This window comes from Garra rufa, chromosome 22, assembly GCF_049309525.1.
Source record: "Garra rufa chromosome 22, GarRuf1.0, whole genome shotgun sequence".
Classification (NCBI taxonomy): domain Eukaryota; kingdom Metazoa; phylum Chordata; class Actinopteri; order Cypriniformes; family Cyprinidae; genus Garra; species Garra rufa.
In genome coordinates this window covers 11,117,512-11,145,259 of record NC_133382.1, presented here as the reverse complement: position 1 = coordinate 11,145,259, position 27,748 = coordinate 11,117,512, and the positions used below count along the sequence as shown (strand labels likewise).

General features: G+C 35.3%; 1 protein-coding gene across 2 annotated transcripts; it reads right to left on the bottom strand.

The window, feature by feature from the left end:
* Positions 1-88: 88 nt before the first annotated feature.
* Positions 89-27,280, bottom strand: p4ha1a (prolyl 4-hydroxylase, alpha polypeptide I a). Of its 2 annotated transcripts, none has more exons than XM_073827691.1 (15): positions 27,157-27,280; positions 18,293-18,402; positions 15,704-15,800; positions 15,103-15,254; positions 12,968-13,105; positions 12,641-12,895; positions 11,883-12,076; positions 10,050-10,226; positions 6,709-6,779; positions 4,468-4,567; positions 4,330-4,383; positions 4,157-4,222; positions 3,998-4,066; positions 3,784-3,880; positions 89-545 (listed from the first exon to the last, which is right to left on the bottom strand). In XM_073827691.1, exons 2-15 carry the CDS (start codon positions 18,375-18,377, stop codon positions 475-477), a joined length of 1,626 nt encoding a protein of 541 aa, XP_073683792.1. In that variant the 5' UTR covers positions 18,378-18,402; positions 27,157-27,280; the 3' UTR covers positions 89-474. The 2 variants fall into 2 exon arrangements, with proteins under 2 accessions (XP_073683792.1, XP_073683793.1); XM_073827692.1 differs by lacking the exon at positions 6,709-6,779 and adding an exon at positions 6,219-6,289.
* Positions 27,281-27,748: the final 468 nt, after the last annotated feature.

The following is a 27,748-nucleotide window of genomic DNA, read 5'->3' as shown; positions in this document are numbered from 1 at the left end:
AGTTATATATAAGTTATTATAAAGAAGAAGGGCAACAAAACAGAAACAAAAAGATTCATTTTGGAAAAAACATTTTTATTAAGACTGTCTCCTATCATTTTGTGAACATTGCGAACAAGCATTTTGTGTTCTTTCTGGCATTTATCACTTTGGTCTGGCTGTCAGTCAGAATAAGTGTTGAAGATATGCTGAAATGATGCCATTTTACAGCTCAATAGTTAAAGGCCTGTTTGTAAGGGAGTGTTGTCAGGAATAGCTCCATCATTTGAAGCCCTGGTGTGCAACGACAAAAGGCACTAACAGAAGTAAGGTAACTGTAGGGTGGCTCACACACACATACTCTTCAGTTAAAAATAAATGTGACGGGTCACATGTTGTCTGCTGTGGACATGAACAGCAGGAAGGTGCTGTGTTTTAGAGTCTTTGCAGAGTTTAGGGGGAGGAGTGCATGAGGAAGATGGTGGAGGTGTTTGATCAATCTTTCTCTTTCAGGCCGCATGGTCTCCTGAATTCCTGACCTCTCTCGTGGATCCATTTATTTGACACTAATGGACAAGCAATGACAGAGAGAAAGAATGAAAAAAACATTAGGGGGGCTGATCTTAGAAATTTCTGTAAGAAATCCGTTTTGCCATTTCAAGCCCAATAAATTGTGACATATGTTAATATATTTATAACTATGCTTTCAGAAAAATAACAGTAAAGTTTAGGAAGCTTTAAAATTATTGTTGATAGTTCAATTTGACATTACTAATTTCTATATTATTTAAAACATTATTTAAAACAATTTTAATACATTACTTTAAAAAGTGATAAATAAAATGCTAACAGGGCTGACACAATGAGACTTCAAGACTTGTATAAATGCATAAATTATAAAAAAAGAAATGTAATTCTAATGGAAACAGAAGATATTGTAGGATTGTGACAAACCTAACACAATATAAAATACATTCATCAAAACTGTTTTTGTACTCACTTCCTGAAATAATGTTGAAATCATTATGCGTTCTTTTCTCTTTTTTTTTTTACATTTTTTGGATAATTTATTATTTTAATAAGCAATAATTATGATGGTAACAGGGTTGACACATAACGAAGGCTTTTAAACGAAACATGGTCAGCTAAAATATACTAAAAGGGTTGACAATTTAATTTGACATTATTTGTTCAAGTGAATGAACTGCTGATGCTGATGGTAACATAGTTGACTATTTTGAATGCTAAATCTAAAACAATATAGTAGCAAAAAGAGAAGACTTCTATTTGTTTGTTTTTTTTATTTATGGAATAATAAATTATTTTAAAAAGTGATAAATACTAGGGTTGACACATAACATGACTCCAAGACTTTTAAAGTGCATAAATTAATCAAAAAAGAAATGCAATGCTGATAGTAACATAGTTGATATTGTAAGATTGTGACAAACTGAACGCAATATAAAATACATTCATCAAAAATGTGTTTGTGCTCACTTCCTGAAATGATGATGAAATCATTATGCGTTTTTTTTTTTAATTTTTGGAATAATTTTTTATTTTAATAAAAACAATTATGATGGTAACAGGGCTGACACATAACAGGTTTTTAAAACTTTTAAATAAAAAAAATGGTCAGCTAAAATGTGCTTGTTTTTTTCAGAATGCAGCGGAAAAATGAATAAATTGTTGATGCTGATGGTAACATAGTTGACAAATTAAAATTATAAATCTAAAACAATATAGTAACAAAAAGAGAAGAGTTTGATTTGAGGTAATTTCCATCAAAGAAGTTTTTTTAATTTAAGAAATAATACATTATTTTAAAAAGTGATAAATATGATGGTAACAGGGTTGACAAATCGTGGAAATTCAAGACTTTAAAGTGCATAAATTATTAAAAAAAGAAATGTAATGCTGATAGTAGCAGTTTATATTGTAAGACTGTGCCAATTTATTTATTATCTATTAATTTATTAAGCAATAATTATGATGGTAACAGGGTTGACACACCAGGTTTTCAAGACTTTTAAATTAAAGATTTTCAGCTAAAATGTGGTTGTTTGTTAATACAGCAGGAAATACTCATGAAGAAAAAAAGAGTTGACAGATTAATTCAACATTATTTGCTTAAGTAAATGAATTGTTGATGTTGATGTTTGAATAATAAATTTAAAACAACATAGTAACAAAAAGAGAAGACTTATATCTGAGGTATTTTCCATCAAAAAATAATGATGTAGAGGTTTTTGTCCATTTATGGAATAATACAGTATTTAACAAGGTATAATTTTGATGCTAACAGGGTTGAAACACAACACTGCTTCAATACATTTAAATTATGGATTGTGCCATCTAAAATGTACTTATAAACAAGGATACGTTTCTAAATTGTCTATTATAATGATAATAAGTTGTAAAAAACTAGTGTTAGCTAATTGTTTTTAATATACATTAAAGGATTAGTTCACCCAAAAATGAAGCTGTAAAAATACTTTACTGCATAAAGAAAACAAAAATTTTATTCAACAATTTCTTCTTTTCCATCAGTTTCTGCCGCCATTCTTGAGAGTACCAATGCATGCATTATTTTTGTCAATATTTCAGTTTTCTTTGTGCACAAAATGTATTCTCGTAGCTTCATAACATTACGGATGAACCACTGGTGTCACATGGGGTATTTTAATGATATTCTTACTACCTTTCTGGGCCTGGGAAGGTTTTAGTTGTATTGCTGTCTATGCAGGGTCAGAACGCTCTCGGATTTCATTAAAAATATCTAAATTTGTGTACTGAAGATGAACGTAGGTCTTAAAGGAACACTCCACTTTTTTTGGAAATAGGCTAAATCTCCAACTCCCCCCTTCCCCCCTCCCCCCGAGTTAATAAGTTGATTTTTACCGTTTTGAAATCCATTCAGCCGTTCTCCTGTTCTGGCGATATCACTTTTAGCATAGCTTAGCATAGATCATTGAATCCTATGAGACCAATAGTATCGCGTTCAAAAATGACCAACGAGTTTTGGTATTTGTCCTATTTAAAACTTGACCCTTCTGTAGTTATATCGTCTACTAATACCGGCGGAAAATGTAAAGCTGCGATTTTCTAGGCTGAAAAGTTTAGGAACTACACTCCCATTCCGGCGTAATAGTCAAGGAATTTTGCTGCCGTAATATGGACGCAGCAGGCGCAGTAATATCATGCAGCACATGTGCAAATGCTAACCTAGCTGGGAACTCATTTCAGGCGCTGCGTGATATTACTCCGCCTGCTTCGGCCACATTACGGCAGCAAACTTCCTTGACTATTACACCGGAATGGGAGTGTAGTTCCTAATGTTATCGGCCTAGAAAATCACAGCTTTACATTTTCCGCCGGTATTAGTAGACGATTTAACTACAGAAGAGTCAAGTTTTAAATAGGACAAATACCGAAACTCGTTGGTCATTTTTAAACGCGATGCTATTGGTCTAATAGGATTCAATGATCTATGCTAAGCTATGCTAAAAGTAATATCGCCATAACAGGAGAACGGCTGAATGGATTTCAAAACAGCGAAACTCAACTTATTTACTCGGGGGGAGTTGGAGAATGAGCCTATTACCAAAAAAAGTGGAGTGTTCCTTTAAGGGTTTGGAAAGACATGAGGTTGGGTAATTAATGACAGAATTAAAATTTTTAGGTGAACTATCTCTTTAAGAGGATCCCTTTTTAGATCTAAATACCTAGATTACTAAACTAAGTATGACACATTCAGTGCATGCAGAAAATCGCTTAATAATAAATTGTGTCTAAAACACTTACCCCACTTGTTACCCAGCAGTACTGGACAAGCTGCGTGTCTCGTGCTGTAATCTCCCTCTCCGCTGGCAAACAGATTATACCAGAATACCGCTGAACCCTGAACACAGAAACCATAATTTTAAACTATTTCTTTAATTGTAAATAAATTAACCTATAGAATGATTCATAACATTTTCATAAAATCTTATACCCTCAAACATAAAACAAACGGCACCTTCATTGGCTTTACTGAAGCTCCAACTTCTGGAAAGACTGTGGCGCCCCCTGCTGATACATCACTCATCTGCAACAAAGCCCATGTTTCACAGTGAATTTTTTACCATGTGATAAAGAGTAGAAGAGCTAATCCTAACACAGACCAAATCCTACTTACATAGAAGAGCCAGGTCGCTATTCGATTTCCTGTGCCCAGCTCTTTGAAGGCATCTGGTTCATCTTTCTGGTGGAAAAACAAGATAAAATGGTACATATCAGGTGTAACTTGCATGCTTATCCACACCTTATACTCAACGTAACAGGATAACAATTAAAAAGCTTTGTATTTACCCGTCCAAAGTCAAAGTGAGGCTCATATTGTCCACCAACACCATAATTTGCCACCTAAGAGAGAAAAAAAAAATTACAAATTCCAAAAAATGAACCTAACTCTTTTTAGTCTAGCATTTAAGAATTTATTAACCTTACCTGTAGTTCTTCTGCTGTTTTGACATCGAGGCCTGTGATGTCTTCTATGCGCTGATTTATGCGATCCACAACTGGATGCTCATAGGCTGCCAACCACGCACTGAGAGAAAATACATTAATAATCTATAAACTTATGTATTCCTACTGAGAACTGCTTTAATCAGTTTAACATATGTGACCCTGATCCACAAAACTAGTCATAAGTAGCACAGGTATAATTGTAGCAATAGGCAACAATACATTGCATGGGTCAAAATTATTTATATTTTTATTTTATGCCAAAAATCATTGGGATATCAAATAAAGATCATGTTCCATGAAGACATTTCATAAATTTCCTACCATAAATATATCAAAGCTTAATTTTTGACTAGTAATTTTGCTAAGAACTTAATTTGGACAACTTTAAAGGTGATTTTCTCAATACTTTGATTTTTTTGCACCCTCAGATTCCAGATATCTCGGCCATATATTGCAACAAACCATTCATCAACGGAAAGCTTATTTTTTCAGGTTTCAGATTATGGTCCAGGGTCACATATTACAATGTTTCAAAAAAAGAACAAATCCAGCTGCAGAATTAGAGTTCAGTAATAAAGCAAAGCAATGTTTAGTATGTGATAGAACTTTTAGTATTGTTAGTATGAAGCATTCTCATAATAAAAACATTTCGATTTGCCCGTGCATAACTCTTCACCGCCAAGCATGTCAAAATTGCCCATCCTTAGAAATAGGGTTTATGAGATACTGTATATCCATGAACTTGTGAAACAATCTGTGAGTTATTGACAGAAATGAGTCAGTGTTTGGTTGATGTTTCAAACAAGTAAGTTTGTGATGAGATGGTCGGGGTTACTGAAACATTATAAATAATTTACAAATGCAGCATGACTTTAAAAAGTAACCTGTCAAGTAGACTTTTCTAAGAGCACCCATGCAGTCCATAGTATTATTTCAGATGTTAAGGACAGATTATCATGATTTTGAGCAACACAATTGAGGTCAAAAGTTTACATAAACCTTGCAGAATCTGAAAAATCTTAATTATTTTACCAAATTAAAAAGGATCATACAAAATGCATGTTATTTGTTATTTAGTACTGACCTGAATAAGATATTTCACATAAAAGATGTTTACATATAGTCCACAAGAAAAAGTAATAGCTGAATTTATAAAAATCACTCCGTTCAAAAATGTACATACACTTGATTCTTAATACTGTGTTGTTACCTGAACGATCCATAGCTGTTTTTTTGTTTAGTGATAGTCCTTTGTTTGTCCTGAACAGTTAAACTGCCCAATGTTCTTCAGAAAAATCTTTGTATTTTCAGCATTTTTGTGTATTTGAACCCTTTATAACAATGACAGTGTGATTTAAAGATCCATTTTTTTTCACACTGAGGACAACTGAGGGATTCATCTGCAACTATTTCAGAAGGTTCAAACACTCACTGATGCTTCAGATGGAAAAACAATGCATTAAGAGCCAGGCGTGTAAACTTTTGAACAGAATGAAGATGTGGACATTTTTCCTTACTTTGCCTAAATATTATATTTCATTTAGTACTGCCCTTTAGAAGCTAAAATAAGACAAAATAAGTTACATTTACCCTGATATTCAAATTCAAAAGGTTTTCACCCCCCAGCTCTTAATGCACCGTGTTTACTTCTGAAGCATCAGTGAAGAATACCAAACTGATATTTAACTATCTGAGGATTCTGGGTACAGAGGCAAAGAGGGACCTCTTACCTCTTGGAGACTCTGTACTGGGCGGTGGTGAGTTTGCCAGTTTGAGGGTCATGCACAGTGGCGCGCCTGAGCTACAGAGCCAGCACAGAGAAAAAGAGAGGAAATAGAAAGAGAGAGGTGAAAGGTGTTGTCACTATATGCTGTTGATACACAGCTTATACTGAACTACACCAGCTGCGGATTTGAACTGCGAGGGTGGTGTATATGTATCGTGGAGCGTAGCTTCTTCCCGGATCGAACTGCTACAGTGATTATGTACCTCTTGTGCGTAAATAAGCAGTGGAAAAGCAACATTCCTAAGAATTCCAAAACAAACAGGGATATCTATGTATTTACTATATACTTTCAAAAATATAGGATTATTCCAAACTTTTGACTTTGGTCGTAATATGTGATATAAATCCCCTTTGTCTGGGCTCTTGTTGCTTTTCCAGCATGCAGCAGGGGGAACTGTTGGGTTGGCAGTGCTACAGGCCAACAGGTGACTTACCTTTTACTGATGCGATAGTGGGCGGTCTCTAGGACACCAGTAATGGGGTTGGAGATGGTGGCTCTGCGCAGCTGTTGAGCCAACCGGCCAAGAGTCAACAAGGTACACAGCAGCTGTAGTCTCAATGACCGACTACAGACTAAAACACTTGTTCTGTTTTCCTTCATATCTACTAAACTTTAGTACCTGCCTTTTAACTCCATATGAGCCCTTGATTACCCTCTAGAGTAATAATTTTAAAGGCCCCAAATAATGACAGATCAGAGGATGTGATCCTTATCAATAAATTAATACCAAATAAGTGAAAATGTCTGAACTGCCATGTTTAAACAAGTGCGTATGTACCTAACAGACCAAATGAATTTCAAGATGGAATAAGTAAAAAGTAAATTATGGTTTATAGCTCACGGTTGTCACCACTAACATGGATGAAGCATCACACAAAAGAAAATGCTTTCATTTTAAAAATATTTTTCAAAAATATTATTAGAGATGAAAATTTGTTACAGTGGAAAAATACTTGCACACCTTTAAATTATTTCAGGAATGCATGTTTTTGTAAAGGATATGGCCCAATCCCAATTCAATTTTCTACCCCTTCGCCTTCCCCTCGCCCCTTCCCCTTGTCCCTTGAAACAAAGTGGAAAGAGGAAGGGCTAAAATATTTCCCCTAAGAAATGGGACACCACGGCTGTGTCTAAATTCAGGGTCTACATCCTTCGGAGGACTCATTTGAAGGATGCTACGTCACAGCGCCGCGACAAAGGCTGTCCAAATTCATAGGATCCTTCAAATGCGGCCAACAAATACGTCCTCCTTTTCCCCGAATTGGAAGGATGGGTCTGGTGGATCCTTTCCCGTCCTACCTATCCCATAATTCCTTTCGGCAGAGCGCTTCCAGAATTTTCAAATAATGGCGGACGATGCGAGCGTTAGAGGAATATGCTTTTTGATGTAAGTTTTAAAAAAACTGGTGTTTCAAAAAATATTTTTTTACAGCGGTTGTCTAGTTAGGCCTTTGGTTTTAGCGTTAAGCATTTTTTTTTTTTTTTTACATTTGTACGTTTATATGTTAAAAAAACATCACTTTCATAAACTAGCTTCTTTCTTACTGCCTGTGTGAATATCCCCTTACACACAGCTAATTTCTTGTTAGTGATTGAAGGTTTTTTTAACGCTTTTAGGGACTAAAGACAAAGACTATAGAATACCAAAGACATGTCACTCGTGTAGTTTTGAATGAGGAAAAATGCAACGGTCATCATGCCCGCGAAGCTCCGCCTTCTTAGTGAAAGAGCCAATCGTTGAATAGTAAAGTCAGCGCGTCACTGCAGCTGACGTTAGAAGTCCCGGTTGCTATAGAAACAATCGGTGCTCTAAGACGTGCGCTCAGTACTGCGCATGCGCACTGGCTCATTTAGCTGGAAAAATAAGCGTTTTTTAACGCTATTGGAGCACAAGGAACCATATTTATGAGGCAGTTCTTGTTGGATTTCTTTGGAGATTTAAAATATGAAATTTAATCGTGAACTTGGTGAACAGTTTTGGAGAATTTGATGTTTCCCCATTCAAAGAGATAGGAGCTGCACTTGAATGCCAGAGAAGCGTTTCAAAGATGGCCGCCGAGTGACATGACTTGTCTTAAAAGGACTTTGCTAAAGAGCAGACCGAATGCTGTCACGGTTGCTAGGTGACAGGATACGAGCAACGGGTAAGGGAGGGAACTGAAAGAAGGGTAGGCTGTCCAAATTCACAGACACCTACTTCTGGGTTTTGCGGTCGTCGGAGGACCCCTCCTCCTTCAACCGGGTAGGAAGGATCCTAAGGAGGACTCAGACCCTGAATTTGGACACAGCCCACTACAACACTGTTATACGTCATCGTACGTTGTCGCTAGTTCCTAATGTTACGACAGAGGACATGCGCCGATGTTTATCACTCATTCCAAGATGTCAAAAATTTTGTCATGTTGCAAAAAGTACAAATGTATGGTGTACGCACCGGTCATTCACATGTGGCCGTAAGCAAAACAAACAACGTGTTATCACATGCGAGGCAAATTGCTAATCAGTGTAGTGGTGCCGGGAGAAGTGGGTATGCTTCATTTGTGAATTTCGTTTTGAACTTTCTATTTAAACGCATTCGTTTACTGGATCCTTGGACTAAAATGTTTACAGGGGTTTACTGGATTAAGAAATTTCTAATTTTAAAAATCTGCTTCTTTTTATTTGTAAGGTATGGTTTTTATTATTATGTACTGATTTAGGCTCCATCCACACGAAGCCGGTGCGTGCCCTATCCGATCTTTTTTTTTCCCTCGTTCTAAAAAAAAGTTCCGTACACACGAAACCACTGAAAACGGTGTAGTATATATGCCAGACCAGTGTGGGGTGCTGTAATTCTGCCATAGATATACACTATACACGGAGAAGAAGACTTTGAGCATGCGCATAACCTTGCGCGCTGTATTCGTACTAAGAAGAAGAAGACGAAGATGTGAACAGTATCGCTTGTTGCTCATAACAGTTGCATAGAAGCAATAGATTTTGCTGTAATAAAGCTAGCAGGCTTAGTAGCAACACGAACACAATCATGTAGTCCCCCAATATTGTTGTTGCTGTTACGTGTGACGAAGCCGACACGTGATGTGATGACATCATCGTTTCAGAAAATATACGGATTGGCTGTACACACGAAACCGCGAGGGTGTCGTTTTCAGATTTATCCACTTTGGGACCCGGTTTCAAAAAATAGCGGATTCAGTCTCCTAAAACGCCGGATCCGTGTGGATGACACGCCAATACGATAAAAAATGTATGCGTATACAGCGAAACGCGTCTCCGTGTGGACAGGCCCTTAAATTACTGGTGCGGGAGACGGAGCGGGCGCAGGTGCATTAGTTTACAAAACAACACCATAAACACAAACACAAGATTGAAGGTAATATACATATAATGAAACATTGTCATGAAAATCCTTATTAAAGGCAAAAATTGCTTATATATTAATGAGTCTGCTTGCTCGAGTGAGCAGCCATGTTGGAAATTTCTCTTAGCCCTTCGTTTGAAGTGAGGTCCTGAAAATCTTCCTTTGGTGGGCTATCTGGCCCTTCCCCTTACCCCTACCCCTCCAACCAAAATAGAAATGAGACACCCCCACCCCTTCACGTGAACGCGCCAAACGGAGGGGTAGGGCTAAGTGTAGGGGTAAGGGGTAGAATTGGGATTGAGCCTATATATTATTATGTAAAAAAAAAAAATGCATGCCCATCTGAGCTTCTGTTTAACATATTTGATGTGATCTATGTGTGTACCTTGATCAATGAATTTGAAGGTACTCACCCTTGGTTTGGCCAACTCCTTGATCTTCTCCATTTCTTTTTCTGTTATAATTTCATGGTATCGGATGATACGTGGACGGTCCCATTCATCCTCTTGTTTCACTGGGCCGATCGTGTAATAAGGATGTCTGTTGTTGTCATGGTAGCGGCAGAACAAACGGCTCTGTCTGCGAGGGCTCTGTAAGGGTGAGAATATATATTTGTATATATATTAACCATTTAATTTATACAGTTGAGGTCAAAAGTTTACATACAAAATAAGAGGGATCTTACAAAATGTGTGTTCTTTTTATATTTACTACGGACCTGAGTAAGATATTTCACATAAAACATGTCCCTTGTTTGTCCTGAACAGTTTGTCCTTCAGAAAAATTCTTCAGTTCCCACAAATTCTTTGATTTTTCAGCATTTCTGTGTATTTGAACCATTTCCAACAAAAACTATGTGGTTTTGAGATCCTTTTTCGTTCACACTGAGGACAACTGAGGGACTCATATGCAACTATTACAGAAGGTTCAAATGCTCACTGATGCTCCAGAAGAAAATCGATGCATTAAGAGCCAAGGGTGTAAACTTTTGAACAGAATGAAGACGTGTAGCCTACATTTGTCTTATTTTGCCTAAGTATATATATTTTTAATTAGTACTAGCCTTCAGAAGCTACAGAAGATACTTACATGTTTCCCAGAAGACAAAATAGGTTAAATTTACCCTGATCTTCAAATGCAAAAAGTTTTCACCCCCCATTCTGTTCAAAAGTTTACACCCTTGGCTCTTAATGCATAATAAATAATGAAGATGTGTGTATTTTCTTATTTATCTTTTTTTTGTTTTCATTTAGTACTGCCCTTCAAAAGCCAAAAGATACTTAAATGTTCCCCAGAAGACAAAATAAGTTAAATTTACCCTGATCTTCGAATTCAAAAAGTTTTCACCCCCGGCTCTTAATGCATCGATTTTCTTCTGGAGCATCAGTGAGCATTTTAACCTTCTGTAATAGTTGTATATGAGTCCCTCAGTTGTCCTCAGAAAATATAAATCTCAAAATCACACATTGATTGCTGGAAAGGGTTAACATACACAAAAATGCTAAAAGAATTTGTAGTACCTAAAGGATTTTTTAAGAACAGTGGTCAGTTTAACTGTTCAGGACAAACAAGGGACTATCACTAAACAAAATACAGCTGTGGATCATTCAGGTAACAACACAGCATTAAGAATCAGGCGTATGTAAACTTTTGAATGGGGTCATTCTTATAAATTCAACTATTTGCATGCATTTTGTATGATCCCTCCTATTTTACTAAAATAATAAATATTTTGCAGATTCTGCAAGGTGAATGTAAACTTTTAAATCTCAACTGTATATTGTGCATGACAAATAAATGAAATTGGCTGATATTTCATGTGCTTTCAAAGCATTACTAGTTTGCTTCAATGTGATGAAACAGACTGGCACTGTCATGAAAATACTCATTCACTGAATCCCTAAAGCTGCATAAGTGTCAGTCAATCTTAAAGCATTTGAGTTTTTTATGACTTATGTTTGCAGTATACTTTAAGCTTTGGTGGACTGAATGGACAAAAATAGAGCTTTGTGTTACAGCCGTATTACCACCGTGGGTGTGCATAAATAATTCAAAGTCTTGTCTTTAATATTTAATTACCTCATATACAGAAATCACTACTTTATAAATAAGTCAAGTTACATCAATGCAAAGTAAAAAATAGCTGAAACAGCTCAATTAGGTGGCTGTGGACATCAGCTAATGCATCAGCATTTCGTGCTTATGTGGTATTCCTGTTAAATTTAGTTGAGTATTTCATTATTCACCATTCTGATTCCTTGTCCTCTACATAGCTGCTCATATTTCCTCCTTTCAGGGAGATAGTCCCCTTTCCCAGCCGTCTTTTCTTGTTCTTTTTTGTTCTCTTCCTTGGCACTCTGCTCATTTTCAGCCTTCTTCTGTTTGGCTAGCTGGTAGTCAAAATACTTTAGGTTCCCAAGTGCTCTCTGGTGCTGAGAATCTGTACAGCAGAGATAAATATGTTAAACATTTTGCAATAGTTTAGGCAACTGCTGAATGTCTCAAATATCTCTAATAGGCAAAATTCAAGCAATAGTTGAAGGCTCACTCTTTGCTTTAATGTATGTGCAAACTGTGTTTAAATTAGGGCTGCATGGCACTGGAAAAATACTGACATTGCACTAATTCATTTTTCTGTAATATATATGACAAATGCAGGAATCTTCTTTATTATTTACATACATACACTACCAGTCAATTGTTTTTGAACAGTAAGATGTTAAATGTTTTTAAAGAAGTCTCCAGCTCACCAAGCCTGCATTTATTTGATCCAAAATCAGTAAAAAAAAAGTACTAACATAAAGCCCATCATATCAGTATCTCAGAACAGCTTGGTTTACTTACTGTTATCAGACATTAAAACACTGTATTATAAACTATATGTGTGTAAATGCCACACTTGTAACAGGTAAAGCATTATTTTACAATCACACTAAGCCATTTTGCGATATTGATTTTAGCCCTAGTGTAAATATTAAATTGCAGTATTGTAAAGCAGACTAACCCACACTCAGCAGTCTCTTAGTTTGTTCCAGAGCTCTCTCCAGCTCCCCCTGCTGGTAGACAGAGTAGCTGAGGTAGTCCAGCACAGTCACAATGTCAACACTGGATTCCTCTCCTTCATCCAGTTGCTTTAGTGCCTGGGTCATCCATAACTCTGTGTGGTAGTAGTCTGCATCGGTGTAAGCAATTTTTCCCAGCTCATAACAATCCTCTGCCGTCAGGGTGCTTTTAAACTGTAAGCTTGTAGTAGTAGCACCTACAAGAAAACATTCAATGGGATGTCATACAAATACAAGGGATGTTTGGGAAGAGGAGAGCTCACACTTACCAGGCAGATTTCCAGAAGAGATGGTTTGTGTGTCTAATTGATAGGTGTCCTGCAGTCGGAGAAGAGCTTTGGCTGCACCGGTCTGGTCTTCATCATTAGGGAAATACTGACGCTGAATGGTCAGGTTTGAGATAAAACCTAGAAGACAATGTGGTTATCTTTTCATAAGAAAAAAAAAACACTGTTTACAATCGCTAGGGCACATTTCTCAATACTTTTTTAAAACTCGATACAGCAATAAATTTTGCATCCAAAATCCAAAACACTTCATATGTATCAAATCAACTCATTCTAACATAACACTAGCAAAGGTTTTCATCCAACGAACAGTCTCTTGATGCTATATATATTGTATTATGTTTTATTTTTTTCTTTGTTTTTTTCACAAAACAAGAATGACAGCTCTCTATCTCTCTGAGGTGTTACATGGTCCATGTTTACATTATAGTACAAAATTATTTTTCCCTTTTGTATTGATGGTAATGAAATTGAAAGATCAATATCTAGTGTGTATATAGGTGTTCAGCTACAGCTAACTGTTTTCACAGTATCTAAAATTTTTGTTCTAAAATTATAGAAATTTTGAAAAGTGACCTAAGTGCTTAAAAATGGGTCCTAGTGATTATAAAAAAGCTGACAGTTCACCCAAATATGAGAATTTGTCATAATTTACATTTTAACCATTTTGAACTTTTTTGACTTTTCCATACAACAAAAATGTACAGTAACTGGGGTTGTCAAGCTTCAAAAAATACCAAGCAATGACTAGATAGTCTAAGCAGTAGTAAAGTTTGACAAGACCGACTTTGATGTTGGCTTGACAAAGCCTTGTCTAAAAGTTTAAAGTCGTTTAAAAGCTATGAAAAAGTTGGGAAAAAATTCTGAGAAAGGTCAATGAAAACACAAAACAGGCCATATTAAACCATTTCCGACCACGTTAAACCTCAGCAGGCCCCAAAGAAACCACATCAATTACTTAAGACTCATAAACATAAACAGACCCACCTTCACACCACTCTACTCAGAAAATCAGAAAACTTCATTAGGCGTCGTAAAACAGAGTCTTGTATTGGTTGTAAAGAATGTTGCAAGGCATTGCTTAAATTACTTTGAAACTTTGTTTGGTGTTCTTTGGATGTTTTCAGTATATCTGAGAATAGTTTTAAATACTAAATAAATAGATGTTAATTAATCATTATTGATTATTTTGGTAATCGAGTAATTAACTAATTATTCTGATGATTAATCGAGTAATCTTATAATTATATATTTTTGTAGTAATAAAAATAGACCCAAGTGAACAATAGCCTTTAAAATTACTTCAAATACATATATAATAGAAATAAGGCAATAATAATTAGTTTAAATAAAGTATCAAAAGCAAGTAATCATATGGTTTTATTGAACAAAACTGTTAAAATTAAAAGTTAATGTACATTACGCATTATAACAAATGACTGCTGAGGGCACCAATGGCCTGACCATTGTTTTAAATACTACTGTGCGATCTATTCCTTGTTTAATATTGACAACAACATTTATTTCAAATGTCCACTTAATCTTAATCTGACCATTTCTTTATGACGGAAATGCTACAGTCACTGTAATTTCTTGAATATGTAGACATCAAAATGTGGAAACTAAGAGTGAGGGTTTAAACTTAAATTTCAAAATCACAATGAACAGTTAGCATATTGAGAAAGATACTGATGTCTTCTCTTGTGTTTGCATAGGTTTATAAATGCTTTACTTTACAAATTTGATGAAATGGTGCATGTTGCGTTGCCAGATGAACGTTATAATAAAGGCAAACTCACAACAATATGAAGAGATGGAGTTTGAGACACTCCACACATGTAAATGATAAGTCAGTTTGTGTGGAGCAGCATTTACTGTGAAAAGAGCTGCTCTGAGACTTAAGTACGTAACCTACATGCATGTAAATAATTAAAGCGCATATATTAAACATGCATCGTCTAATAATGTGTTTAATTGATTTTTATCTGTGGAATGTGCAACTTCTGGTATTTTGCTGGTTAATCGACACTGGCAAAATGCAATCAAGGATTTTTTTATTGAATTGAATCGAGGAAACGTGACAGTCCTAGTTCATAGGTTGAATTACTGATACTAACCGTCAGACATGTCCTTGAGCACGAGGTCTTCCACTTCACCCCACTCCGTGTTTAGTCTCTTCATGAGTTTAAAGGCATTGACAGGGTGACCCAAAAAGCCCTCTGGGTCCTGTGTGGCTGTCGCTGTTAAAGCATCTAGCTTCTCAGCCCACCTGACAACACACACACACACACACACACACACACACACACACACACACACACACATACACACAGTGTCAGAGTGGCTTTATTGTCAGTTCAATCACATACAGCTTGTACACAGTAAAAAGAACATATAATATGGTAATATGACTCTTTTTTGTCTGATTACAGCATCTAGATCTAATATCTCCATTAGAACATAAACAGAAAAATGATGTACTTTGGTTTAAAAAAAATTTTTTTAAGTTGTTAATCCATATGATCAAATATTAAATAATAACTCAACAAAATACTGTACTAAAAATGTGACTAAAATTAAACAAAAATGTGTAAACAGTATGTCAATGATACAAAAATAACATGTTAATGGAATCTTATACTTGTTACATATACTTGTTATGCATGTTATATGGCTCCTGTTATATCGTGTTATATGTCTCTTGATACTGTTACTCACTGTTTCACTTGCTCCAGTTTGCTCTCCTCTGCTTTGATATAATCTTTCAATGACGTCACCAGGTCTTTTTCTGTGAACAGCAAATCTGTCATGTGGCCTGCCAACAAAGAACACAGGTTAAACCGAGCATCAGTGATTAGTGAATGACCTGCCTAGTTTTCCACAACACCTGTCAGCTGCATCTTCTAATAAAACAAGAAGCCGTGGTTTACAATGAATTTATAACAGCTAAGGGGTGTTATTAGGCACAACGCGAAGCTGTTATAAATTCACTGCAAACCAAGGCTTCACAGGGCTTACTGCTTTTATAAAACAGTTATTTCATGTACATAAGTAAGGTTTCACAAAATAAAACAGAGCAGAAAAAGTGTAATGATGTAAATAAAACCATTTTTTTCCACCAAATAATGAAGTTCCTCAGAAGCAGTTGTGGTCAAAGTCCCATTAAGCAAAGACTATAGAATACCCAAGACGTGTCTCTGCCTATGACGTGCCAATCGTTGATTAGTTAAGTCAGCCCGTCACTGCAGCTGCCGTTAGAAGTCCCGGTTGGTATAGAAACAATTAGCGTTCTAAGATGTGCGCTCAGTACTGCGCATGCGCACTGGCTGATCTAGCCAGAAAAATACGCTTTTTTTAGTGCTATTGGAGCACAAGGAACCATATTTATGAGGCAGTTCTTGTCAGATTTCATATATGAAATTTAAAGCTTGGTGAACAGTTTTGGAGAATTTGATGTTTGAGAGGCTGAAAGACGTTTCAAAGATGGCTGCCAAGTGGAATGACTTGCCTTAAAGCAAAGTCCCTTTAAGGCAAGTATTTTCACTAGGAGGCCATCTTTGAAACGCCTCTTGGGCATGCAAGTGCAGCTCCTATCTCTTTGAATGGGAAAACATCAAATTCTCCAAAACTGTTCACCAAGTTTGCGATAAAATTTCATATTTGAAAATATGCATTTTTCCTCATTCAAAACTATACAAGTGTCACGTCTTGGGTATTCTATAGTCTTTGTTGCGGTTCCAACAAAGTGGTTGCCACACAACACACAAACGTAAACAAGGGTGTAGGTTTGTAGTGTATAGACCTTTTTCCTGAGTAAACGATGAGCCCCGCCATTATGAATTCTAACGTCAGGTTGAATGCTTTTCTGTTCCGGTTTCAATAGGAACCCATTTAAATAGCGTCCATCTGTTTTTAATGTAGCTAACGTCCGCTACTTCGTGTCATCTACACACTCATTAAAGTGAGGCACTGACAAATGACGGTCATTGCGACATTGCCAAAAACAAAAAACATTTTAATAGGTTTAACATTAGTTTATTAGCTCGGAATATACCCTAATTTGACTAGAAACAATGCAGACCGGAAATGCAAAGCATTCTTTCAGTTAAGAGTCGGACTTACTTCCGTGTTCAGGAAAAACGTCTACACAACAGCTTAAAACACAGCTCAACCAATCAGAATCAAGAACCGGAACTACCCGTTTTATAATGTTCTATTAATGTTTATAAAACAGATAAGCTACGTCCGAAATCGCATACTTCCCTACTATATAATATGCGAAAACAGTATGCGTGGGCGAGTAGTATGTCCGAATTTATAATATTTGATATACAGTGGGTGAGAAGTACCTGGATGACCTACTGCTTCCGCCCGAATTCTGCAGTACGCATACCATGGACACTTTCCTATTCCATGAGGCTCCGGGAAAGGAGTCGTCATATTCGAATAATGGTGCAAGTGGAGATTCCATTCATATTATCCTCATTCATACTATATAGAACATACTTTTTTAACGGGGAAGTATGTTCAAATTTAAATGTAGTACCTACTGAAGCAGTATGCGATTTCGGACGCAGCAATAGTTCCGGTCCTTGAGTCTAATTGGTTGAGCCGTGTTCTCAGCTGTTGTATATTACTCTACAAACATACACCATTGTTTACATCTGTGTGTTGCAACCACAGATATATATACGAAGATGCCTCATTAGTGACTGTTTCTATGGGCCACTATATGTATACCGTCCGCCATATTGTAATGGCCAACTTGACGTCATTCACCACTGTAATCACTGAACTTTCGAAGATGGCACAATCCTGAGCAACCATTGGTCTGCGAACCTATTGTATGTTGAATGACATCAGGTTGTCCGTTCCAAAGTGGCGGATGCTTTTACATGCTTGGAATGGTTGAATGGGGCATCTATACATATCTATGGTTGCAACCACAACCGTTTCTGAGAAACTACATTGTTTCGCGAAAGAGTAATGTCTTTATTACTGTCATTACACTTTATTTGCTCTGTTTATTTTGTGAAACCTTACTACGTAGATGAAATACATGTTTTATAAAAGCATAAGCCCCGTGAAACCGTGATTTACAGTGAATTAATAACAGCTAAGAGGGTTTTAGGCACTCTGCTTTGCGTTGACTTCTTGGGTCAACTTCCATGGCTTCTTGGGGCTTATGGCTTTGATAAACATTGGTAAACATTCATAAGGACAGAGGTTTAGAGGCATATGTTGCCTGTTAGAACCTGTAGAAACATTTCAAACATACATTTATAAAAAGGTGAAAAGGTTGCATACCAATAGATGTGAAGAAGTCATTGTGAGCAGAGGAAGACTTTAGCAGTGAGATGAGTAAAATACAGCACACACTCCTAACTCCCATCTTTACCAATTTCAACACAGGAGACCTAAAAGCGAAAAAAAAATTTTTTAGATTATAAACTGTTACATAGCCCTCTGAGCTTGATTATTACTGATCAATAGTGTCAGTAGCTGTGTTTCCATGACAGATTTGCGCAAAACTTTGGCGCTATTTTATAAATGTTGATTAAAAAGTATTGCGAAATGACGGAGTTTCCATTAACTGAAGTTATGCGACTGAAACTTAATTTTTCTCCTTTCGCAATAAGTCATGGCAACGGATTTTTGTGGTATTTTGGCTATATTTAATCGAATGTGACATTAAATGCGAAAAAAAAAAAAAAAAAACATTTCCATTGCTGTTTTGCAAAATATTCCTTATTCGAATTGCCTGAAAAACCACCTCATGTGAGCGTACAAAATTTCAATTTGTGCAATTTAAAGGGAAATGGAAATGCAGCTACTCAGAGGCCCAATATTTTTTGTAAAATGACTGGCAAATGGTATCTTTGAATGTTCCAAAGGTTATTGCTTACTACAACTAAAACTATTGAATAGTGTTAATTTTGTTCATTAAAGTAAAGCTTAAATAAAATATTAAATAAATATTAAATAATATAAATAACTATTAAAAAATAACTGAAATAAGTTTATTTCAAATAACTAAAATTACTAACTGAAAATAAATAAAAACTACAACTGCAATAAAATAAAAATTAAACGTAAATAATATTTTAAAAGAACAGAACATTAGACTAAAATTATAATGTGACCCTGGACCACAAAATCAGTTTATAAGGGTCAATTTTTCGAAATTGAGATTTATACAAGTCCTGAAAGCTGACTAAATTAAGCTTTCCATTGATGTGTATGATTTGCTATGACAGGAAAATATTTGCTTGAGATACAACTATTAATGATGCAAAATATTGATAAAAATGTTTTAAAAGTTGTCCAAATGAAGTTCTTAGCAATGTATATCACTAATAAAAAATTAAGTTACGATATATACAGTAGGAAATTAAAAAATACCTTCATTAAGCATGATCTAAATACTAAAATGCAATAATTTTGACCCATACAATGTATTTTTTCCTATTGCTATAAATATACCCAGGCTACTTAAGAGTGGTTTTGTGGTCCAGGGTTACTAATTGAAACAGAAAGATATAAAAATAAAAGCTAATTAATAATTTAATACAAAACTATAATAGCATATTAATAACACTACTATTGTCCAGGTCTCATGTAGGTGCAGTTTGATCCCAGGTATTTTCTGTTTAGACAGGTGGGTCAGCATGTGTGCAGTATCATCGCTCTAGGCTTTTTTATTATGCTGTTTCTTTATTAAGTACATTGTGTTCATTGTTATATTGTTTGGTTTGTTTGCTGTTTAGTAAGTGTAAAGTTCAGTACAACCTCAGCTTGTAACTATCCATAACATACAAAGTTTCAAGTCTATCATATAATATTTTTATACCTTGAAAACATTAAAGTTTGATTTGACTTTCTGCATTCTACATTGTTGTTGAAAATTCTGATTGATCTTCACAGTCAAGATGAAGTTTGGTTAAATTTACATAAATGACTTTGTTGAATGTGTTGAAAACAACAACAAGAAAAAAATTGTAATGCTGTGAATATTACTATCACTTTCCAGCAGAAGTTTTAGAATTTTTGGTTTAATTTTAGACATTTAGAAATTGCGCATCGTACTTACAGAACCTTCTTTAAAATAACGCTCCTTACAAAATATAATAATGCATTGCTACAAATAAAAACATTATTTTTTGGGTTGGAGCCAGTAAAAATGTTGGTGAGGCAAGTAAAACGTCTAGCAGATAGTAAAGCAAACTATGCATAGCCACAGGGAACTGAACTTTGAATTTACAAGTCAAATAACAAATTCCTATGGAAAAAGGCTTGGGAGTGAAAGTGGTTAATAGTTTATGCAAAAGATGGGCACATTACATGTAAATGAAGAATTAAAATCATAACATCTGCATAAAAAATATTGTTCCTGAGCTTGTAAAGTGAAATGTACACACAGCTACAAACATACACACCGAAATACTAGAAATAAATCAGGAACTGACAAAGAACACTGAGATCATTTTCACAAAAAAGGAAGTTTATAACCATGTGTAAGTTGCTCAAGTGTTCATTAAAGAGACAGTCCACCCAAAAATGAAAGTTTATGTCATTTCAATTCAAATATGAATGCATTTCTTTCTTCTGCAGAAATAAAACATAACATTGACTTCTACTGTGTGAGGGGAAACCACTGAGACGTGTTTCATAATATCTTTTTTATGTTCTACAGAAGAAAATAGGTCATACAGGTTTGGAAAGACATGAGGGTGAGTAAATGATGACAGAACTTTAATTTTTGGGAGAACTACCCCTTTAATGCCTAAACAGAATAATAAACTTCTCACAGCTGCTGTATGTATTTCAGCAGTTATTACTCAGCAGTGAGGCGTACGAGAGTTGTTCTGAGCCAGACAGATTGACCACACAAAAGCCCATTGGCACTGTGAAACAAGAAAGGGCTGCTAGCTCACCACCAGAAGCTTCACTGCATTCATTTAGCCTCGAGCTCAATTTATAAATAGAGCAGAACAATCAAGCAGACTGCACAAACTTCTTCCTTCCCTAATATTTTTTTTGTTTTGTCCTAATTTGCATTCCATAAGATACTAAATAGTATGCAATATAAGGATCCCAAATCACAATACTTTGAAAATGGTATGCCGAAGGAAAAAAAACGTTTTTGTAGCACTGATGCATTAAATTGATCACAACATTAATTAAAACAATAACATAATAATTGATTTAGTAATGTAATAATATCTTACGTTGTTGTTGTTGTTTTACTGTACTTCCTGATTAAATAAATGCAGTATTTAAGAAGAGACTTCTTGAACTTTCAAACGGTATAAATTCAAGGTTAAAGTCAAAAGTTTACATACACCTTGCAGAATCTGCAAAATGTTAATTATTTTACCAAAATAAAAGGGATCATACAAAATGCATGTTAGTGCTTATTTAGTACTGACCTGAATAAGATATTTCACATAAAAGATGTTTACATAAAGTCCACAAGAAAAAATAATAATAATAATAAATTATCAAAAGTTTACATACACTTGATTCTTAATATTGTGTTGTTAACTGAATGATCCACAGCTGTGCTTTTTTTTTTTTTTTTTGGTTTAGTGATAGTTGTTCATGAGTCCCTTGTTTGTCCTAAACAGTAAAACTGCCCACTGTTCTTCAGAAAAATCATTCAGTTTCCACAAAAAATATTTGTTTTTTCAGCATTTTTGTGTATTTGAACCCTTTCCAACAATGACTGTATGATTTTGAGATCCATCTTTTCACACTGAGGACAACTGAAGGACTCATGCAACTATTACAGAAGGTTTGAACGCTCACTGATGCTTCAGAAGGAAACACAATGCATTAAGAACCAGGGGTGAAAACTTTTTGAATTTGAAGATCAGAATAATTTAATTATTTTGTCTTCTGCGAAACACATATGTCCTGCGGTTCTGAGGGGCAGTACTTAATGGAAAAAATATGATATTTAGACAAAATAAGAAAAATGCACATATCTTTATTCTGTTCAAAAGTTTACACCCCTTGCTCTTAATGCATTGTTTTTCCTTTAGAAGCATCAGTGAGCATTTGAACCTTCTGTAATAGTTGCATATGAGTCCCTCCGTTGTCCTTAGTGTGAAAAAAATGAATCTCAAAATCATACAGTCATTGTTGGAAATGATTCAAATACACAAAAAAGCTGAAAAACCAAATAATTTGTGGGACCTGAAGGATTTTTCTAAAGACCAGCAGGCAGTTTAACTGTTCAGGACAAACAAAGGCGAACAACTATCACTAAAAAAAAAACAAAAAAAAAAAAACAGCTGTGGATCATTCAAGTAACAACACAATGAAATTAAGAATCAAGTGTATGTAAACTTATGAACGGGGTTGTTTTTACGAATTCAACTATTATTTTCTCTTGTGGACTATATGTAAATGTCTTTTATGTGAAATATCTTATTCAGTCTAGTCGATAAATATGTATGATCCCTCTTATTTTGGTAAAATAATTAACATTTTGCAGATTCTATGCAAACCTACACTGCAACTGTATATAAAAATGAATATGCAACATGCACAGTCTTCCTGATGTTTTCAAAACTATCCTGCAATTGCAACAAAACCTCACTTATGTTAAACAACTAGATAACATTACAGAAATCCAAATGTTGAAGTGTGCTAGACATCATAGACACCATTGATTTCTAACACAACAGGTTAGTTTTATGAACTCTTCTCTAACACTTGTTGAGCCCTGATAAACTGAATAAAATTGAATCGCAGTTAATTTAGCTAGACTCTTATTTCAGGAGTGCAGTGCGTACTTTCAGTATGTAAATTGGGATGAAGCTACTGTTGGATAACATTGTTTTTGTTTTTGCTTTTAGATGTCATTTGAGGACCACGTTGAATTATTTTGCATGAGGAATTTCACAACAGATGATTTCAAAACCATTTTGGGGGATAATTGTTAGTGCTGTTTGCTAAGGCATTTAAACAGAACCTAAACCTAAAGTGTAACTCATCCTAGCATCATGCCTCAGGTTTTCTACATGCAAACATTGCTCATATATCACTTTCAGTTTAGCTGGCTAGTTTAGTATGACCTCTATTTACTTTTGGTTTCAAGCACAATAGAGACTCAGCATTGTATTTAAAAACAAATCATTGTGTTTTAGTAGGTTACTCATACAATGGGTGTAGGGCTGCAACAACGAATCGATAAAATCGATAAAAATCGATTACTAAAAGCGTTGGCAACGAATTTCATAATCGATTCGTTGTGTCGCGCGACGCAGAGACATTTGGTTGTTATTATATATATTTTAAAAAAAAATGAGCGCAGAGCGGAGTGGACACATTCGGTCTCTCTCCCGCACTGATGCCAGCAGAGTTCGGCGCCTCATAAGCTGTGTTTCCATCCAAAAATGCGAATTTAACTTATGCGCAAAACTGGAACATTTGAGCATAAAGCACCGTTTCTACATTATATATATATATGCTGCCCCGATTTATATCAAACATGTCTTTCACAGCAGCCAATGCTTGATCGCAAAACAGCTGGTGTACAGGTCGTTGGATAGTGGAGATGGAGAAAACTACTTCTATAGTTTTTGTAACACTGTCTGTCTGTATAATGTGTCGAAAACATACCACAACCGTAAGGAGAAAGAGGAGCTCTGCTGAGGTGAAATCGTCTCAGTTTTGAATAGGGCTGTGACGGTGGCACGTTGTTTTTTTATATATAGCCTACACTTCAGTCAGCAAACAAGCAGCCTAAAAACGCTAAAATAAATCAAAGAAATAATATATTTAATTAAGAAAGTAGCCTAAGAATATTATATAGGTTATTAAACAAACATTCCTTGTAAAAATGTCCGACAGCTCATCAATTTTTGGCCGACTGAATTTCCAGTCCGACTGTCTTTTTTTCTCTTTCTCTTCCTCATTACACAGCTGCTGATTTTAATAGCAAAGTGATTACATTTATTTTCGTTCCTTTAGTTTATAAAGTTAATTTAGAGATATATTTGGAACACTTTTTGTTTGTTAAATTCAAGTTTTTGTTTTTTAAAGTTATACCTAGCAAACAGCGGCAGACAGATCAAAAGCCTGCTTAATTCATCGCGATTTAAATCCATTGATATAAAAAACTTAAAACATATCACAATATTAGTTTAATCATTCAATCAATATAAATCCAAAGTTTGTGCGGAGAGAAGCGCGCTTTGCAGCGCATGGAGACGCCAGTGCAATGTGGAATTTCTTTTTTGCTCATAAAGGTAAGAGTAATTTACCACCGGGGTCGGAACTGTAAAGGGTCTACCTTAGTTTGTGTGTACTCACAGTATCAACAAAATGTGCTCTTAAAGAAAACAAACAGAATACGCTTGATATCTTTGGTTTAAACAGGAGCGCTTCACAATAATTAACCGAAACCCAGGTAATTGCCTCACAAACACAATATCTATAGAAAGCTTTAAATTATTATTTTACTATAAAACGAAATAATTAAAATCGAAAACAAAACTCTTTCATTAGCTAATCCATAAAAATGCATTAGGCATTAATGAGCAGATGGCAGGATCGTCAATTTCATCTTTGCAACACTGAATCAGAAAATACTAGTTTATTAATAAGTAATTCGAATATTTTCTTAATTTTTGCCTTGACACATTCATGGTAATTACTTTTGCTGGGGCTTTGAGGCCAGTTTTGCGTGCATTTGAATGCGGAACTCTTCCAGCTGGTCGCTGCTGATGGCAGGACACTAAACACCGCCATGGCAGAATGAATGTAGCAGAAAGTTAGTCAAGTTATCCCGTTCCAGCGTGCAAAGTCACATGACTTTTTTAATGCGCACTGAGGAATTTAATTTGAGAGGCTTCTTGATGGGACATGCAGCATGTACACCACAGCAATCCGCTGTCTTGACGGATAGTAATTTTAGTTTATTTAGTCTATATATTTGGCAGATGTAAAGCATACATGTGTATGTTTTTTGTGTTAGTCCATTTTTATTTTATTATTATTATTATAACAGTTCAAGGAGCAACATGTTCGTGCACTTTCTAAAGATTTTAGTTCTGTTTTTGAATAAAGGGTTGTAAATCCCTTGGTTTTTTTTATCCGATTCATCGATTAATCGAAAAAATAATCGACAGATTAATCGATTATTAAAATAATCGTTAGTTGCAGCCCTAAATGGGTGTCTGATTGGGTTGAATAACCCACTTTATTCACATCACTCATTTTAGCTCTTCAAAAAGCCCTGACAACTTTATCTGTCAGATTGTGGGTCTGTAAGAATACAGGCTTCTTTTAACTTTCCAAACCAAAATTGTTAACTGAAACAAGGCAAAACAGCTGTCCCTCAATCATTAAAATGCAAATCTGGAAAAACTGTGCTCTGACCGTTGCTTGAACTTCACTTCAGCCTTCTGGTGTCAGAAAAAGTCAGAAAAGCAAACAAAAACAAAACGAATGCAGAATGCAGAAAATGAATGGTTACGAATGGACTTCCCAGCCATTCCCAAAAACTCAACCATCTGTTGGGTGTAAAACAGCTGCTAAAACAAGCACAACAGGAATTTACATAAACACAAATAACACCTGAAAACAGTAGCGAGCAAACCGTTTTAGAGTCCTCCTGTGAAAACAAGTGCCTTTTAAAAAGGTTAAGCTGTTTCCTAAGTCAAAAAGACAAGAATGTGATCAGAACATGTGACTCGACTAAACCTTTGAGGAACTAGTGTTAACTTGTAGAAAAGGCTCGCCTAAAATCCAGCAGTGAATACACTAAAAAAGCAACAGCCTGGGGTGAAATCAGGGAAGGTTACCGCATGTGGTCACCATAACAGAGAAGGACAACACCCCTTGCAGTAGTAAGGATTCAGTAAAATGCAAGTAAAATCAAAAGTAAGTTCAGTAAGACAATATTTAATTCATTAAAAAACATTTTTATGACATTAATGCAATTGCTGAAGTAAGTTAGTAGTATTTTAATAGAATATAATTAGCATGGTCAAATTTTGTATGAGATCATACAGCTTTACTTTTGATATATCATATAGGATTTGATAACAGTGTACTGGAACTGTGAAAATACTACTTGTCAAGTAATCTAAAACATGCTTTACATTGTAACAACTAAATTATCAGTCAGAAATAAGCCTGTTATTTAATATGATCATGCATGCAAACGAACTAGACTTTTTAGAGTCTAATTATAAAGGTCAGTCAGACAGAAATACATTTTCAGTGTCCATAACACTAGCAAAAAGTATATGTGTAAATGAGCATGTTTTGGTTTGGTCAGATTTTCTAATATGTACCACGGTAATACCATGGTACAACAAGAGTGATTTAAGTACAAGTAAGTGCACTTATAGAGATCTAAAAGTGCTCTAAAGTTAACCCGAGTGACAAAATTACTTAGGCTGTTATAACAGGTTATAACAGACGAATAACTGTTATTATTACAGTGTTTTACAGTAAGCGGGATTTTTGTAAACGGAGGAGGATTGAGTGCCACGTCCCTTCCCCTCCCCCAGTACATCATCCAAAAACTTTATCTTTAGGCTACTACTGACTTCTTACTTCATTGTTACAACTTCTAAAAGTGTTTTTCTGTATCTTTTTACCGCTGCAAATGAACTTTGGCCTGTTCATATTTTCAGAGCAGATATAAAGAGAGACATATATAAGAAACTCTTGTTATTTTATATCCAATTGATTCTAATAGAATGAAACTAAACACATTTTTGTTTAACTATTACTAATGTTTAAAAAATAAGTACACTTGACTTTATTATCACCATATGTTATACTCACGTAACAATAACTATTCGATCCCATGTAATACTGTAACGTTAGAAAATCTCCGGATAAGTAATGTATGTGATTTTATGTTTGCAGTTTTTTCAAATCAGAATGCGAGATTGTTTTTTATCAACTCATAAAATCTACGCCCTCAAATCCACGTGAAAAAAATAAAACAAATATAGGAAAATGTGTTGACAACCGGTATTTTACAAGTAAAGCGAGCACTGGTAGCACAGACGGAACGGGAAAACTATGAAAATATGCGGGGAAATTTCTAGAGTGTCTTAAGCCTGTGTCTGCGAGAGTATAGTGGGAGTCATGCGATCATCTCTAGATATGTTAACTGGAGCGTAATAATCAGATCTACTTACTGATCCTCCCTGAAATGAGTCGATACTGTAAAATAGGGAAATGTTGTTTGGTTAGCTCCTCTGCCTCTCTTGCTCCTCAGCGGCTCGTTTGCTACAGAGCTGTGAAGATCTGAACTAGGGTAACAGCTACAGAGGACAAATGATTGAACTCCAGCGCCATCTGCTGCTCATAAAGATGATCTGTTTGTACTCTTCTGAAAGTTGTTGGTACTGTATTTAATTTGATTACTTTTTAAATTATACAGATTTACTTTGGAATGATGGTACTTTGATACTTTGGAATTTTAAGAAACTCAGTCCTGTCGGTGATATATCTTATATTCATCATGCTCTTCACTGATGCAAAAAATAAGTGGTAAAAAAGTGCACTAAGTGACAAAATTGTTGTGGTGAAAATGATGGTCCAACCGAGGGACAGTCATGTTTTTGTAAAATATAAATAAATACATAAATAAATATCACACATTAAATAAGGCTTTTGAAATTATTTGTTTGGGGTAATTCATATGCACATAACGGATTTTAACATTTTAAGATTTGAGGTGTAAGACAAAGCTAAATGGGGGGTCCCCAATTATTATTTTTTTCATTC

What these genes read in the sequence shown, in the direction of transcription:
- p4ha1a (XM_073827691.1), bottom strand. Translation starts at nt 18,377, where the DNA reads ATGGGAGTTAGGAGTGTGTGCTGTATTTTACTCATCTCACTGCTAAAG. An exon ending in GAGGACAAGGAATCAGAATG is followed by an intron (nt 10,227 to 11,882) that starts GTGAATAATGAA and finishes TCACCCTTACAG; the next exon opens with AGCCCTCGCAGACAGAGCCG. An exon ending in ACTGCTGGGTAACAAGTGGG is followed by an intron (nt 546 to 3,783) that starts GTAAGTGTTTTA and finishes CTTGTCCATTAG; the next exon opens with TGTCAAATAAATGGATCCAC.